The sequence below is a fragment of the Phocoena phocoena genome, chromosome 6 (genome assembly GCF_963924675.1).
Source record: "Phocoena phocoena chromosome 6, mPhoPho1.1, whole genome shotgun sequence".
NCBI lineage: Eukaryota > Metazoa > Chordata > Mammalia > Artiodactyla > Phocoenidae > Phocoena > Phocoena phocoena.
The window spans coordinates 91,539,668-91,558,043 of NC_089224.1; the positions used below are offsets into that span (position 1 = coordinate 91,539,668).

Genomic DNA, 18,376 nt, shown 5'->3' on the forward strand with positions numbered 1-18,376 from the left:
TCATGTTTTCAGGGAGAAAGATCCAGTCCCACTATGACTTAAATTGGAAACAGACTCTATTTTTGGGATAGCTCTTTGGGAATGGTGTAAAGGGCTAAGAAGCATTTACAACTGGACATTTAGCATCACCTTTGTTGTTATAATTGAAAAACCTGCAGCATAGAACTCACAAGCTGTATTGTCTCGTTAACTTCCGCACTCGGGGAGGCTTGATTTCCGGCTTTTCCGCAGCTGGTTGGGTAGTTTCCACACGTATAGGAATAGGACTTCTAGAGACACACCAGAAAAGCAGAACACCACCAATAAAAAGGTTTATGGTCTGATTTTGGCTATAGGGACTGCTTTCTCAGTTAATTTATACCTTAATAACATTGACAGTCAAGATATCCTTTTTTTCCTCCTCTTTACTTATTACATATAATTATTTAAAAATACCACAGAAAAGCCAAAACCAAAAAAATCATAGGGAAGAAAATACAGCCAGCAGGAACTGAACATAATTGGGGTACCACATAAAATTTCCCTGCCCAAAACATCCACTCCCAATTTTAGGTTTTGGTTCATAACCAGGTTTTGCCAGTAAAATGAGTAAAGAGAAACCTGTGGATAACCCGTTTTTACTTCCAAGTAATCTGGTAGCTATGTTATTTTAAACGTACCATGGAATATATTTTTTAAAAAGAGAGATGAATAATGATTAGTGTATTTCATGTGAAAATGCATAATCAGGAGACCTTTAAGACTTACTCTGAAACATTTTAATTCTATGTCTAGGTGAAAACGTTAAAAATTAAGTTTCATTTTTATATTTCCTCAAGAAAATATGCCAGATAACCAATGGGCTTACTCAAAACCAGTGATTTTAAGGTAAAGCTTTTACACATTTTTGTACGTGACTGATTTCACTTAAAACACCAGAAATTACCTTTGGGGACCAACAGGCATCAAAACAAATTGAGGTTCTCAGCAAGGGACCTCTAGCAAGTCAGTTAACACTTCTGGACCTCCATCTTCCCTTCTATTCAATGCCTAATATGGCGATAGGTAGGTGGCCAGTGCCCAGGAAATGTTTGTTAAAGAAACATGTGAATGAGCAAATACGAAATTGGAATCAACATACTTTAGGTTCATGATTTCCTCAAGTTGGGACCCCAGAGTCAACAGAACGTGGTCCCCGGAAGAACACATAGGGGAGCACATAACTTTGCTTGGGTGAAATGGTTGGTGTCTGGAAAGCTTCAAGGAGGGATTTACACTCAACCAGATGGAGGTAAGACTTCCAAGGTGGGAGACAGAGTGGAGACCCGGAACTGCTGATGGGTAAGGTCCCATTGGAAGAGCAGGGGATTGTGACTAGAGGGGAAAGCAGGGGCCAGGGTTTGAGGCACCTCAGGATGAGCTGTTTACCCTGAAGGCAAAGGCAGTCACTGAAGGTTCTAGGCAAGGGAGTGGCAAGGTCAGACTTGCATTTTATTTTATTTTATTTTTTTTATTTATTTTTTTTTTAAGAAGATGTTGGGGGTAGGAGTTTATTATTTTATTTTATTTATTTTTGCTGTGTTGGGTCTTTGTTTCTGTGCGAGGGCTTTCTCTAGTTGTGGCAAGCGGGGGCCACTGTTCATCGCGGTGCGCGGGCCTCTCACTGTCATGGCCTCTCCTGTTGCGGAGCACAGGCTCCAGACGCACAGGCTCAGTAGTTGTGGCTCACGGGCCTAGTTGCTCCACGGCATGTGGGATCCTCCCGGACCAGGGCTCGAACCCGTGTCCCCTGCATTAGCAGGCAGACTCTCAACCACTGCGCCACCAGGGAAGCCCCAGACTTGCATTTTAGAAAGGCCCTTGGAGCAACAAAGGATGCTGGTGAGAGCAGGCCAGTCGGGAGCATCTTAGAAGACGGCAGTAGTGGTTATCCAGGATGAGAAATGGTGAGGCCCGGGGGTAGGCCGGGAAGAGGGTCCTGAAGAGGAGAGGATGGATGTGGGTGATAATGTGAAAGTCAAATTGGCAGGACTTGGTGACTAATTAGATGAGGGCATGAGGTAGGTAACGGTCAAGGACTCCCAGGCCTCAGGTCTGGATCACAGGTAGGTAACGATGCCACTGACCAAGATAGGAAAACTGGTGAAGGGAGAGTAGGGTAGGGTGGGAAGAGATGAATTAAGGTTTTGAAAAGTCCAAGAGGCAGCTGGGTATGGGTCTCTGGAGGAAGACAAATTTATACCAAGAACATGGGCCAGGCATCATGAGATGACATAGAGAAACATTAGTCTTTATTTTTAGCATCAAGTATTCCCCAGGGTAGTGGTTCCTAGGTCACCTTGGGTGTTTTCGAAATTCTTATTCCTGGCCTCCCCTACCACAACCATGCCCCCTTCCCCCCTCCCCCCTCCCCCACCACCAACACCCACCCCACCTTCCACCAAAGGATCTGAAGGGTCTGGAGTAGGACCTGAGTCTTTGGTTTTAACAAGATATGCTTGCAGTGCTCCTCGGACCCATTTTAGGAAACTTTATCCTAGGAAGACCCGCACCAATGTTAGCAGGCTGCCAAGGTGTCAGTGGGGCTGCCATGATCTACAGGTCGTTACTCACTTGGGCTGGGAGGGGAAGAGTGTCTGCTTTCTATGAGATCACGAAAGGAAGGTTTTCCTCTGGGTTTGGGTTGGTGGTAGCCTGGAGGCTTTAAAGAACATTTGTGGTTCTAGTACTTCAAGGAGCTCAGATAAGGAGCGTGTGAATGGACCACGGGAAGAGGGATGAACTGAACTGGGACAGGGAGCAGAAGCCAGGTCATAAAGGTCACCCTATGCTCTGTTAAGGAGTCCGGACTCCACCGTGACTTTAAGCAGGGGAATGACAAGGTCAGATCTACATGCCTGAGAAGCATCTCAAAAGTGACTTCTTTTTTGGTACATCAGGTAGAAATATTAAAACAGCATAAGTGGCATTTTTGAGGCATAAAGGAAGTTGTTTATGACAGTCCTTTTCTCTTGCTTCAGGCTCACATTCTCTCAGTTTTCTTTTTCCTCTTTATTTTATCAGCAAATGCCCTCATGAGTAATGTTTTGAGGATAATGCTGAAGGTACTATTGTTTCCCCATTCAAACAAGAAGCAACAGACCTTACGTTAGCGTCCTGAAGACTGGATTTCTTATTGATATTTACAAACGTTGATTCCTCTTTTCCAACCTGTTAAAGAAAACAGGCAGGCTCGTCAAAACTGGACATCTTGGCATGCAAAAATGTTTCCAAGTCTCCTACATTCAAAGGATTACAGAAATGTGAAGGTGTATCAAAGAGGTAGATCATCAAGTACTCAGTCAGTAACAAAATTTTCCGGTGTTTATTTAACAAAAAATGTTTTCTTGAGTCATTCCCCATCGCAGGGATTAACACGTAATCATTCAAATAAAATCAATGCTTGCATTCACAATCATATTGAGCACCTGCTACGTGCCAGCTCACCATGGAATGAGAAGAGGATGGTGTGAGAAAAGCCAAACCCACAGTTTAATCCCCCACTTCACATTTTAGATCAGGAATAATAAGCAGCTCTATGCTCACATAGCACTTACAGCTTACAAAAGAGTTTAGAAGCTGTCCTTTCACATCAGTGTACCGAGCCTGGGAGGAATTATGTCATAGGATTTTGATAGAAGCCTTGTCCTCTTCCCTCTGGCGAGTCCCATAAAGAATGGTGGGGAAGAAAAGGACACCCACTCAGCCAGCCAGGCCAGCTGAACACACACTGGAGGTCAACAGGAGATGCAGCAGCCTGTGGTCCTCAGACCCACCACAGCGTACAGAGCTGGTCCTTTCACTTACCCAGTTATAGCTATACCAGTTAATAACTCTTTATATTAAAAGCTCTGTGCACATAACAGGTGTGGTTCCTATCTCCTGGCTGCACCCTGACTGACACAGCATCTCAGTCCTAGAATGCCTCTTTCTTCTACGTGGCACAGAGGAAATCCCGCAACGTGAAATCAAAGGCCTGCATGCATGGCACGCACCTGGGCGCTCGCTCGGGAAGCATTCTCCAGCTGGGCTTTTAAAATGTTACACTTAACGTGATCAGCCACGGGGGAAGGCAAAAGTGGGGTCTGAAGAGTCTTCTCAGAAACCTTTTTTTCTTCAGCCTGAGATGAACCAAAATACACGCAACAGACTGTAAACAAAGAACTAAGAAAACACATACATTAATCTTTCCCATCAATCATCACTGCAGATAACCCAAAGACATAAACATATAGAAAACTGTGTCACTAACTCCTTATGTTTGTACCAGTGCTTTTACTATTTGCAAAGGATTCACAAGCACATCCTCTCAATCCTCTCATTCTCACGTGAAGCAGGGAGAGGTTGTATTAGGAAGCCCATGAGTCAGAAGATGGGGAAGGTCCAAAGAGAAGAGACTCTTCCAGTATTCATGCAGGTAAAGCCAGGACTCAAGCTCCGAGTTGCCTACACCCAGCTGCAGTGCTATTTCCCCCATAACTGCTACTTCTTACATATAAAGACCCAATTCTGTGACTTGTTGGGTTAAGGGAAAGAGTACAAAATACTAATTGGTATTTTTAAAATAATCTTGCTGAAAATTGTGATTCTCAATGAGAAATTTGTATCTATGTTGCCTCATTAATACGGCACATTAGCCACAATGTACCAGGGCATGAACAAAATGTTCTGAAGGCCTCCAATTCTGCAAGTTCCCAAATTAATCTAATTCACTAATTCAAAAGTCCTCTTGAGCACCTTGATACACATAGTAGGGGTTTTATGAAAGCTCCGGAGGAAGCATAGGGCAACTGGCTGGTTGACATCATTGAATAAAGAAAAGAGGGCCGAGAATGCAGTTTCCCAGCAGGACCTCCAGACATATGGAGGGAATGTGGTAGAACAAGCTGAACCCAGCAATTTCACAAAACAGTAAAATAAGCAGAGACAGAAGACCTGGATTTGAATCTCAGCTCTTTCCCTTACTAGCACCATAAACAAGATGATGATGATGGTGGTGGTGATGGAGATGAAGGACAAGGAGGGTAAGGGGCGGGGGGAGGGGCGGATTTCATATGCACATCTCATTGAATCCTCTCATTTAACCATCCCATTTGAAGGTAGATACTATCACCATCCCCATTTTATAGATGAGAAAAACAAAGCAGAGAGATGGCAAGTCACTTGTCCAAGATCACACAGGAAGTACACAGAAGAGCCAAGGTTCACACCCAGACTGGGTGACTCCAAAGCTAGAGCCCCTGACCACCAGCCACAATGGCTCCCTTTAACCTCTCTGAGGCTGTTTCTTTCTTCATAAGATTATCATGACAATCACATGGGAAAAAAGGATATGAATGGCACTTTCACGTTAGATTCTTTGGTTAGAAAAAAATATATAACTACAAAGAGAGCATCGGATATGAGGACACTAATGACCCTAAGCCATCAAGCTGAGTATAAAGACAACAGACTGTTTTGAATGGAGTCAGGATCCTAAGAGACTTAGCATTCTCTAAAACAAAACAAAACAGTAACTTATTATTTACAGTATAGTTTTAGTATAATTTATCTTGTACATGTAAATCCTGTTACATTAAGATAATTGTTGAAAAGATATATAAAAGATAATACTAGCATGGGTGTTTTCACTGGTGTATGATGAGTTAATTTTTTAATTAGATCTAATTTTTTGGAATGATATGCCGGAATACAAGAATTGAACTGGTTTTAAAGCCCATTTGAGATTTTTGACAATTGCTTAAGGGGATATAGTTATACTGACAGTAATGACCGAAGACCTATTTTAAAAAAAAAAAATTGAATGCTGCTAAAATAAGAGTGAGAATTTAGCATTGATTTTCCCCTTGAATTTATTAATTCTAAACTGCTTTTTGGATATAAAATTCAAGCTGGCTTGTTCTGAAAAGAAGGAGCTACCTTTCAGCTCTATAACTTGACTCAGGTGAAGACCAATATAAATTTTGGAAAATTTGAGTGTTATTACATGAATATGTTTGCATAAAAGGCATCTCTATGAGGGATAAACATGTGGATTACAAGACCATAATTACAGCCTGGAGGATGGCACCAAGAATGCTGTGCTTTCTCTCTTTTGCATGGCCATATTTTACATTCAATTTGAATTGAGGAAAGAGGCTTTATCGTTCAATATGGAAATACAGATTTCAAAACATACAAATGAATGATAATTGGGCTTTGATACTATTATAATTGGAAATGGTCTTCTGTTTGAGGATGTCATTTGGGGATAAAGAAATGATCAGATGCAGTTTTCACTTGTTGATACAAACTGTTTACACATTTGAAATCTGATGAGATTTAAATTCCTGTGATAATTTTGGGTATGCTTTTGGAATTGGGCAACCAAATGTCTTCTCATCATTAACATATCCAAACCTTAGAAGAATCAGAGGATTCTTCAGACCTCAAAAAACCTTAAAAGCCATCAAAACCATTGGTTCCCAATTGTGGTATCATGATAAGTTGTGAGGATTGTTTTATTAATGATAAAGAATCATAGTATGGGGCTTCCCTGGTGGCGCAGTGGTTGAGAGTCCGCCTGCCGATGCAGGGGGCACGGGTTCGTGCCCCGGTCCGGGAAGATCCCACATGCCGTGGAGCGGCTGGGCCCGTGAGCCATGGCCGCTGAACCTGCGCGTCCGAAGCCTGTGCTCCGCAACGGGAGAAGCCACGACAGTGAGAGGCCCGCGTACCACAAAAAAAAAAAAAAAAAAAAAAAAAAATCATAGTATGAAGTAATATACTTTGCTTACGCATTAGGACAAAGTCAAGGTTATCTGACTTCACTCTAGCCTACTTGCTCACTGATGCATTTCTTCAAGTGGAGGAGAAAAGAGGGGTATTGTTGCTTGAGCGTCAGGGAAATGCTCAGTAACTCACAGCTGTCTCAGCTACATCTTAACCCAGAGCAAGCCATTATTGGTGATGTCCCACCAATATTCGTGCAACTACTAATTACCTAGAGTGTGTGAGTTCTCTGCTACCGTATGCTATACTTCCCTGCAAAATATTTTTGGATTTTGTCAAACTCCAGGTAAGTCCCTGTTAAAACAATTTATTGTGTGGACTGCAGAAGAAAAGTTGACAGTCAGGATACTAAGAGAGAGAAGACAAATCCAGGGGCACACAATCCATCAGGCTGACTCCCAACACCTAGCAGAGGCCTGCTCATAAAGATTTGTTGACTGAAAGAATATAAGTGCCATCCTGCAGGAGGAATTTTTTTCCAGCTGGCTATCAGGGAGGGTAGTATCAAAGAAAAAGTGGGTGAACAGGGTGTCTGGAAGTTGGGGCCCTTTAGTGATCAGAGGGACTTTAGGCTGCCCTGCTGGGGTGTGGGATTGCAAGGGAGTGGAGGGTCTTCTGGGAAATGCTGGAAGTATAGTGCAGGCTAGAGGGACGTCTGGGGTGGAGGAACAGCCCCGATAGGAGGTATAACCTTCCCACGTTCACCAGTGCAGGTAAGGAGGGGGAGCTTTCCAGGCCAGATCTTCCAAATTCCTCCTATTCCTTATTATAAAGGGGCAAAGCTAAGCATTAGAGTGGAAAGAAATGACCCATGAGTAAAGAATACTATTCCTATGGGGATTTTAAAAATTAAAAAATGTGTGCAACAGTGGATCTCAACCAGGGGCAATTCTGCCCTTCAGGGGACATTTGGCAATGTCTGGAGACAATTTTAGTTGTCACATCTGGATGGGGGTTCTAATAGCATCGAGTGGGGAGGGGCCAGGGGTGCTGTAAAACATCCTAGAATGCACAGGTAAGCCCCCCACACAACATTATCAGGCCAATATGCCACTTGGGCCTATGCCGAGAAATCCTGGTGTAGAAAATGAAGAAGCATGTTGGAGGGCAAAGGGCACTGGACCAGGAGTCGGGAGCCCAAGGTTTCACCACTGCTCTGTGACCTTGGGAAAGCCATTGCCTTTCCTCTGGTCTCAGATGTTGAAAAGGCTGAACTAAATGACAGATTGAATTCAGCACCAGCTTTCTACAGTTCTAAGATAAAACTTGGCTTTTATAAGGCTACCCATTTGGATATAAGAACAGGTCTGGCCAAAAGAGAGCTTGGCTTCTGCCCTGTCCCTTCCTCCGCCCACCCTCCCTACTTTCATCCCTCCCTTCCTTCCATTAGCAAACAGTTACTGAACATCTACGATGTGCCAGGTACTGTCTGAGTGAGATAGAGGGTGCTATGGACTGAACTGTGTTCTCTCCAAATTTATATGCCGAAACCCTAACCACCATTGTGATGGTATTTGGCATGGGGCCTTTGAGAAGTAATTAGATTTAGATGAAGTCATGAGGGTGGGGCCCTCATGATGGGATTAGTGGCTTTCTACGAAGAGGAAGAAAGAAAGATCCCTCTCTTCTGGCAAGTGAAAACACAGTGAGAAGGCGACCAGCTCCAAGACAGGAGGAGAGCTCTCACCAGGGAACCAAGTCATCTGGCACCTTGATCTTAGACTTCCCAGCCTCCAGATCAGTGAGAAATAAATATCTGTTGTTTCAGCCACCGGGTCTATGGTAATTTGCTATAGTAGCCAATGCAGACTAATACAGAGGGGTAAAAACGGAAAGAGGTAAATGTGGATGCTTCTCTCATGGAACTTTCAGTTAGAAGATGGAGAGACCACTAACAGATCCAGCCTGTTGGTCCTCAGCACTGGGGGCAGCCCCTAGTGCTGTAATCCACCCAAAAAGAATGTAAGTGAATTTCTGCTCCCAAGAGACATGCCGAGCAGAAAAAGATTGAGTAGAAATCCCTCCAAGACAAAGGCACATAGTTTAGGAGGCAGGCAGGGTAATAATGAGAGGTTTGAGTGAACCCCAGGTCCATGCTCATTGCCCAGCTCCAGTCCTTGGCACCTTATTTATGTTGATGTGCAGAGCAGGCCAGGGTCCAGCAGCCTTCACAGTTTCCAGTTCCAGCTTCTTTAGATGGGCAGCGGTTTCGCTGAACAGGGCCGTTGCTCCTGGACTCAGTTCTGCAAGTGAATAAGGAAAGGTTGAAAGGGCAGAGAGATATAGGTGATAAAAGATGCTTGCCAGAGCCCGACTCCCAGTGCCCTTCTGTCTGGCTTCTCCTCTGGCAGCTTGAATCTCTCGAGAATGCACTAGCAGATGGGATGTGAGAACATTTAAGGTCGAGGTGTCAAGGCCTAACTCTCCCAAATATGAGCAGTGGCCCTGAGCAGGTTACTTTACCTCTCTGAGCCTCTCAGCCATTTTCAAATGAAAATAAAATTACTTACCTTGCAGGGCTGCTGTGAATATTAAGTGAGGTAATTCATGTGCCAATGCTTTACTAATGGAAAAGCACTATGCAAATGGGAAAGGTTAGTGTTCAGGCTAACAGACAGATGAATGTGCCCTTAAACACCATGTTATGCTTCTAAAATCAAATTCACTGGTTTTGATTTCTGAAAGTTGGATTAGTTCACCACCACTCCTCCCACTAGCTTGTTTTTATCCAATAATACATTAAATATTCATTAAATATTCAATATTCATTACATATTAAAGTTTGTGCCAAGTACTCATAGCAATTGGGATCTGGGAAGCTAGAATAAAGAGATGAATGAGATACAATTCTAGCCCAGTGGGGGAGACAGATGCCTGTGCAGATACCCCCAATAAGAGCGACCAAAGATTTATTTAATTATATAGAGTAAGAGGGAGGGAACTCCAAAGCCAGGAATTGGGGAGGGGTGTAAGAGAAAGTTTCACTGACAACCTTTGAGCTGGTTCCTGAAGGATGTGTAGGAGTTCATTAGGGTGGAGAAAAGCATTCCAGGCAGAGGGAACAGCAGGTGCAAATGACAGAGCTGGGACGTGGCACAGTGTTTCATGAGAGGAGAGGAGTTCCACGTAGCTAGAGTGTAGTGAGGAGTGTGGGGGAAGGCTGGAGACCTTGGCAGGGGCCAGGCTGTGAAGGTCTGTGTGTGGCCATGCTCAGAAGTGTTGGCTTTATCCCAGGATAGTGAAGTACCATGGAAAGGTCTTAAGGCATTTGGTCAGAGCTATTTGGTGAGTGCTCTCGCTTTAGCAGCTACAATTTGGAGACTCCACTGGAGGAGATGCCCGTAGAGGCCTGTTATACCTGTCCAGATACAAAAGGATGAGGCCTGGCCCAGGGCCAGGGCAGTGCGGATAGTGATGAGGGACTGATTTTTCAACACCAAGTGGATGATGAGTTCCCATTTCTAGCTCCGCCAACCCAGAATTGCTACCTGTGATCTACAGGTAAAGGCTCAATGGCTCATCCTCTTCACCAGCCCACAGACTTATGAAATATCAGACCTGGAAGACTCCTTGGTCATCTTCTCAATACCCTCCACCACATTCCATAGACGAGAAAACCAAGGATCCAAGTGGGGACTTGGCTCAACAGTGAGAACTAGAATCAAAGCCTCTTGACGCTTGCCTCTACCTTGGCACTTTTTCAAACCATATGTGATAAAGAACAAGTTCTTCCCCCACCTCCTATCACAGACCAATTCTTTGGTAAAATATAATAAAAGTGATTTTCTAGAAAAAGAAAAGAACAGTCATACAAAATCCAAGCCCACATTTTTAATTAGTTTTAACAGATATAAAATTGCTCTGTCAAGTTGCTAGAAACGTTTCTAATTTGCTTACTCTCCATTTCCGTAATTTCTCTAGCTGGGACCTTTAACAGTATGCACTAGATCTACTTGACACCTTGCTCTCAGAAAAGTGGGATGCCAGAAATGGGACAGAATGGGCTTTCTTGTGGTTGGGAATGAGAGATTCCAGCCACCTCACTCCCGTGTGTCCCTGTTCCATTGCTTGAGCCAGTGCTGGATATGGCAGAAGCAGAGAACCGGCATGAAATGAGGTGGAGAGACATTTGCTCTCTTGTAACGAAATCGGTTTGCTGGTAAATCATAATTTTTAAGGGGCCCCTGCCTAATGCACAAGGCTCTTGTCAGCTCTTGCCCAGACCTGGTAACCCAGCACAGACATTACCACTGTTCCGAGCTGCACTGCAAGGGGCTGTCTTGAGCATCTAGGAAAGCCACACACGCCCTGCAGCATCACTCCCCCACCCCGCCCCCTACACTCCTACTCACTTGTAAGCGATTTACTGCCGGAGTTTGGGGACCTCAAAGGCCCCTCCTTGTTCTCCAGGGTCAGCGAGAGGCCATAGTTAGTGTGGTGCTGGTGCTGGTGGTGGTGATGGTGGTGCCTTCCCGAAGCTTTGGTGGCAAACGGTGTGCCCCCATTCTCCTCGAGGCCAAAAGGCAGCCGGTCCAAGCTGCTGAGCCCTGGGGAAGGGAGCGGGTAGCTGCAGAGGGTGTAAAAGTCAGGATTTAGAAAAGCAGAGAGCCTTGATATTCCTGTCCGTACTTTAAAAGATGTTCTCCAAGCATTGAAAACCAAGAGAAATAGGTTCAACAAACAGATCCACAGGGTTATTGTAGAACAGGACACAAAGGCAACACTGCACTCAAAGGAAAAGCAGAAAGTGGAAATTTGTACATATCAGAGATGTTAACCCTTAAAAAATCCTTAAGTTTCAAATGAAATAATTTCTATTTTAAAAAAGACATCATGGGACTTCCCTGGTGGTGCAGTGGTGGAGAATCCGCCTGCCAATGCAGGGGACACGGGTTCGAGCCCTGGTCAAGGAAGATCCCACATGCCGCGGAGCAACTAAGCCCGTGAGCCACAACGACTGAGCCTGTGCTCTAGAGCCTGCGAGCCACAACTACTGAGCCCACGTGCCACAACTGCTGAAGCCTGCGCGCCTAGAGCCCGTGCTCCGCAGCAAGAGAAGCCACCGCGATGAGAAGCCCACGCACTGCAACAAAGAGTAGCCCCCGCTAACCCAACTAGAGAAAGCTCGTGTGCAGCAACGAAGACCCAACGCAGCCAAAAAAAAAAAAAAAGACATCGTCTAAGTGGGAGGAGGAAGTCAAAGGCAATCATCAAATTAAAAAATAATTTGTTAAACATCCTACGACAAGATCATGATAGAAACTGGAAGTCTTGAAGTCACTTTCTCCTCCTCTCCATCACCCCCACCAGGCAGAAAGCACCTATTAATGGTACTGCTACGACATCTTCTAATTCCAACTGCTCCTCCTGTTATTACTGCCCTAAGGCTCTTGAAACAGATTCCCAAAGCTCTCCCAGCCTCTACTCCTCCTTCAGCCCATCCTCCACAGAGCACTAGCCAGAGAGCTGTTCTGATTACATTCTAGAGTGTGGCACTCCTCACTCCAGGAGCTGGAATACCTCTCTGTTACTAGTGATTCCTAACCATTTTAAGATAGAGGACCCTTTGGAAATCTAGAAAACTACGGAACTTCTCTGCAGAAAAAGGCACCAAGATGCAACATTTCACACTCAATTTCGGCCCTCTGTAGACGCTCCGTGGAAAAAATCCAAATTCCTTTACTCACAGCCCCCCTGTGATCTTCTCCCATTATCTTTCCAGCTCATCTCCTGCTATGTTCTTCTCTACACCCTAGTCCTTCCCATCCTTGTGGCTTTCACCTCTTTCTGTCCCCTGGAGTCCTTCCTCATCCCTAAACCCAGCTAAAACACCCCTTCCTCCAGGAAGACTTCCAGCCTTTAAGACCCAGATCAAAAGTCTCCTCCTCACACCCCTAAGCAGAGCTAACCCCTCTTTCTGCTCATTCCCATAGACCAGATTTCTACTGCCCACTCCTTCACTCTGTCTTCAAGGAGCTCACACCTCAGCATAGGAAATTCTGTCATTCAATCAGTTACAATCACCCTAGAACAAGCCGCTAAGTGAGCATAGAGGTAAAGGCAACTAGTTTTTCTGGGGCTGGTGAAGGTGTTGGGAAAGGAATCATAAGGGCGGAATCAACTGGGAGAGACAGTCAAATTTTGGTAGACATTCTGGAAACAGAATCCTTCTTCTTACAGGAAACCACAATTCTTGTGTTTGTATGAGGTTGATATTTCCTCTCAGGGTGGGCCAATCAGACTTTTCCCTCCTTCCAGGTAGAGTGACTTTTTCTGGGATATGATCCAATCAGGGACAGAGTTTCCTATAGGTTTAACATATGGAAACGGAGAGAAAGTGTCTCTTCCTTTTTAAGAGTCAAACAGGGCCTCATTGTGACTTTTGTGGGTCCTAAGCACTTTGGCCTTCACCTCTTCTCCATAAAAAATTTAAAATTATATTTTATGACTGCATTTGTATAAAAATGAATATATTATCGGATATTAAACCATTTTCCTCAACTAAAAGTTCATTTTTTTTTCTTCTGACTTCAAAGAAATGAAACCATTTTTGTGGGCCCCTAAAAGTATTGTGAGCCCAAGGCACTGCATCTACTGTGACGCACAGATAAGTCAGATCTGGCTATGAGGATGCTATAAGTTGAGGCTACTTTATGACCATACTCCCTGGACACAAAGGAGTATCTGTGGGAAGTGGCCAATGTACAAAGGAAGACAAGACGAGCAGAGGGTAAAGCTAGATGGAAAGAAAGAAAACACCCCAATGGTATCATCTGAACCCCTGGTTCCGGCCCTGTCTGAGGCTGGTTCTACCACTGACCTTTTTAATTACAAGGTCCAATAAATTCTATTTATTTATTTTTGTTTGATGTGGTTGATTTTCTCTCATTTATAACTCACATGGTCTAAAGCAGTGAAGGTGTGTTACCTTGTTACTGTTTTTTGTTTGTTTATTTGTTTTGTGGAATGTCTTTCAAGTGAAAAGGTAGAAATGGCTATTACAGGCCTAAGGAACAGTCTGAGCAAAGGAATGATGGTTGAAAGCACAGGATGGCTGGAGCGGAAGTGAGGAGTGGAAAGGGTTTAAGCAAAGGCGAGACATGACTGGAGTTCCATTTTAGAAAGTTCGTGTTGAGGGCTGCGTGGAGGACAGACACCTCAGTCTCTTCATTAGGAGACTGTGACGGGGTGGGGCTAGACAAACTCACTGGATGGAAGAGCAGCCCTCTGAGCTGTTTCTGAAGCAGGGCAGGCAGGGCTTGCAGGCCTGGCATGTGGGCGCTGGGGGAAGGAGGTACAGAGGAGGCCTCTGCTGATGCAGGATGCCTTCCGGAAGAAACAGCACCGTTGTCCCCACGTTGTCCCGTGAGCTGGGTCTTTGGTCCACCCTGGCTGCCTTCTGGAGACTTGGCTCAGGACAGTCTCACATCGTGTGTGTGTGTGTTTGCACGTGCGTAAGAATGTGGAAGAAGGCGTGACTTTGGCTTCTGGGTTCAGAGTCCGGCTTCACCTCTCCAACCTGAAACATAACCAAGGGTATCCACCCGCCTCGTGGAGGCAGTAATGGCGGCAGCAAAACATGCACCAAGTTGCCATCGAGACGCCTGGCTTCTTGTCTTAGTTCTGCCCACCTTTGTGCAGGAACCTCGGACAGCTGCTCTGGGCCTCAGTTTCCTCCTCTGTGACGTGACAGGGTCAGGTGATTTCTGGTGCACTTCCAGGTCTGAGAATCAGCCTTTTCCCCACCTATTTATCCAGTACTTGCTCTATCCCAGGCACTGGGCTAGCTATTTTACATTAAATATCCCATTGTATACATGTAGAGACTTTGACTAGCACATAATTGGTGCTCCATAAATATATGATGAAAGGAAGGAAGGGAAGGCGGGAGGGCGAAAAGGAAAGAAGCGGCGAGAGAGGGAGGAAGGATGAATGGAAGCTGTGGAGCTGGGATGTGACGACAAAGGTGTGAACTGCAAATCCCATGGGCATTATTTTCCTGTGTCTCAAATATGTTGAAAATAGTATCTGTCCTAAGGAGGCAGAGACTGGGAGCTCAGAACAGAGAAAATTCCCTACAGCCTGGGACACTTTACACCTCAAGGCTCATCTTCCACCCTGCCCTCCTTCCACACTGCAGCCAGCCTATTAAAGGTCTGAATGGGGACTATAATGGTCTAGGCAGCAGAGACAAACCAGAGAAACACTGAAAGGAAGAGAGTGACAGGATGGGGGGTATTGGTAGGATTTGAGAAGGGGAGAACACAGAGACATGGGGGGGTCAGAAATTTTTGAATTTTTTAGCCTGGAGGACCAGGCAAATGGCATGCCATTAATTGAAAAAAGGATGCTGGGAGTGAAGGCTGCTTGGAGGAGGGAAAACCATGATTGAGCTTCAAACGGGTTTCACTGAATGTGAGAATGAACACCCAAGGAACAAGATGCCCTATAGTAGAGATCTGGGGTACATTCAGGGCTGCACGTAGTGGTGCAAAGTTCTGAGCAAGAATTTCTGAGGACTGGTAAATAGACATCATCTCCCATGCCATCTCCAACTGATGCTCACTCTCTGCTTGGAATGTAAGGCGAAAAAGGATTCTGAGGTTGTGCCAGCTCAGGAGGAAAGAGTGCTGTGATTGATGAGTGATGTCTGCCGCAGACCTGGAATGAAGCTGTAGTCTCACGTACCTTCTTGTCTTTCCAAGTTAAAAGTGTGTGTGTGTGTGTGTGTGCATGCGTGTTTTATTTCCAGGAAACCCAGAGTGAAAAGTTAAACAGGGAAATAAATATATGTGCAGAGAGTGATAAATTGTATTTAATAACGTGTGATTTTCACTTTACCATGACTTTTGGGGAAGACTGAGAAAGAGACAAATGGGAAGAGAAACAGAGGGTCAGAGAAGCTGCCTGGATCTCTGAGAGTAAGTTTCTAGAAGAGCAAAGATTCATAAGCAGGCGTGGTATGACCTGGGTGTTTTCTCAGCTCATACACATGGAGGACCATCCTGGAGATCCTAACTTATGGCACTGTGTGGGGTTATGGGTCTGTTAAGGAAATCACTGTTCCTGGCCTCGTGGACTGTTCCCTGCAGAACTCCAGGAGGTGATAGTCACATCAACTATGATGTAAGTGGCATCCACTGGGGTTGTGCAGCTGTCCTGTCCACAGGGACCTCAGAGAAGGTCAAGCCCACCCAGAGGGTCCGGCAGCACTCAGCAGCCCACAAGCCTCGGGGCCCAGTGGCTAAGGTTTAGGAGATGAGGCCAGCTCTGTGCTCACCGTCAACAGAGACTGAGATTCACCAGGCTTCTGGCATTCTGGAAAGTAGGTCACAAGTCCTGGTTTTCAGAGGGTGATGGACGAGGGGTATGTACACATCAGCTCCTGCTTCCATGAGGTGGCAGTTGAAAGGATCCGGTGTGGAAGAAGGGGGCTGCTATGTGCTTAGCACGTGCTAGGCGCTTTAATGGTTTTCTTTTACAGTTACCTTGCAAGGAAGCTGCTGCCATCTCCTTTTACAGTGGGACTTAGTGAAGGTGAGTAACGTGCCCTGTTAGTAGATGTGAAGTGAGAAGTTGAACCAGACCTACTTTCTTCTCCTCCCTTCTCTTGGGGGAAGCCCCTACTCCCATTCTACTTCCAACTCTAGAAAAGTTAGTGTTCCTACTGGGGGGGGGGGACTGTGTCATATGGGATGTCCTTGACTGCATTAGGGGTGGACACGGCTCTGCAGATGCATGGTTGGGGGACTTTTACAGCCCTGCCTAATCCCACCAGAGCCTCTCCCCTCCCTGACTCTGGGGTCCCAGCAGGCCAGACACGTGGTACTCAATCAAAATGCGTTGCATACTGAAAAATGGGATAATTATTGAGGTTTATAATATTATAACATTATAATATTATTATACCATTGTTATATTAATTATTATATTATAATAGTTACAGTATTTAGTATAATAACAGTATGATTATTCAGAATAATCCTCCAGAATCCATCGCCAGAACTATGACCTGCGCAGGGCAGGGATGGGGGAGGGTCCTGAGCTGGAACACAGGACTTACACGGCTTTCTCTTAAAACTAATGCTGGAAGTTATCAGGGTGCTCTGAGGAGCCAATCATACACTCTATAGCTCAGCCAAGTTCTGGGTGACGTGGGCTTCTGTGGGCAGCCCTGGGGATCTAATCTTGGATTAAAAAAAAAAATCACAGAATTGTAGAAACAGGGCCACTCAGATATCATCCAGTTAGGTGGTTTTAAATTCCGGATGAATATGAAAAGCACCAGAGGAAACCCTCTACACCGCTGGTGGGAATGTAAAATGGCACAACTGCTTTGGAAATCAGCCTGGCAGCTTCTCAGAAAGGTTAAGCATAGAGTTACCATACGACCCAGAAATTCCATTCCCAGGTATATACCCAAGAGAAATAAAAACATGTCCATACAAAGACTTGCACATGGATATTCACAGCAGCATTATTCACAAGAGCCAACAGGTAGAAACAACCCAAACGTCCACCAACCGATGAACAGATAAATAAAATCTGGTATATCCATACAACAGAATATTATTCAGTTATAAAATGGAATGAAATATTGATCCATGCTATGACATGAATAAACCTTGAAAACATAATTCCATTTATATGAAATGTCCAGAATAGGTAAATCCATAGAGATAGAAAGTAGATTAGTGGTTAACTAGGACTGGGGAGGATGGGGAGAAATAGGAAGTGACCGCTAATGGCTTTGGGGTCTCTTTTAGGAGAAGTTAAAATACTCTAAGATTAGACTGTAGTGACTGTACTACTTTGTGAAAACGTTAAAACTATTAAATTGTACAATTTGAATTGGTGAATTGCATGGTATCTAATTTATATCTTAATAAAGCTGATTAAAAAATCAACCAAGGGAGATTTTGTAAACTATCAATGTACAACACTTACCCTGGCTAATTACATCATCTATCTCTAAATCCAATGTGCAGCCAGGGCTGAGACACAAGGCCCTAGTCCAACCTCCTCATTTTGCATATGGGGAAACGGGGACCCACTGGGGGGGGTGAGGTGACCAGGTCACACAGTGGGTAACTGGCTGAGTCTGGGACATAATCCAGGACTCCCACCTCTCTGCTTGCCAAGTGCCCCAAGTGCCGTCCATCTGCTACATCTTCCCATCTGCCTCGGCTTCTATTTAAGGCAGCAAATGCACTCATCAGGAAAATCCCAAGACCTCCTTAGAATCCCACTGCCTCAGACATCTTTGTGTACACATCTTGTCTTCCCAATGATAGAGACTGTCATATCACATGTTTTCATGTCCTTGGGTGATGTTAAGACAACTGGATCTTCATTTCAGGAAAAAAGAGACCTTTGCCTCACAATATCTACATAAATTCTTCTTTATTGGCTCCTCCCCAGGCTGGGTTGGACACTCCTCTCCTTACCTTTACCTTACCCTCCCTGAGTGCCCCTGACCTGCTGTATTTCCAAGGAAATGCATTTCCCAGTTTCCCTGCCCTTGGGTTTCTATGTAGGTTTGACCAATGGGAGGCACTGACAGAGACTGGAGGGTAGGAAAAGGAGC

General features: G+C 44.9%; 1 protein-coding gene across 2 annotated transcripts in view; it reads right to left on the reverse strand.

Annotated features, from left to right (window-relative positions):
* The window catches only part of EPB41L4B (erythrocyte membrane protein band 4.1 like 4B), a 142,144-nt gene that overhangs the window by 27,274 nt on the left and 96,494 nt on the right, over nucleotides 1-18,376 (reverse strand). For both annotated transcript variants that reach the window (XM_065879777.1, XM_065879779.1), the window contains exons 16-20: nucleotides 11,142-11,356; nucleotides 8,914-9,032; nucleotides 4,014-4,139; nucleotides 3,122-3,189; nucleotides 171-269 (exon numbers count right to left, since the gene is read on the reverse strand). In XM_065879777.1, the coding sequence (XP_065735849.1) occupies nucleotides 171-269; nucleotides 3,122-3,189; nucleotides 4,014-4,139; nucleotides 8,914-9,032; nucleotides 11,142-11,356 (627 nt within the window). The remainder of the gene's footprint in view (nucleotides 1-170; nucleotides 270-3,121; nucleotides 3,190-4,013; nucleotides 4,140-8,913; nucleotides 9,033-11,141; nucleotides 11,357-18,376) is intronic.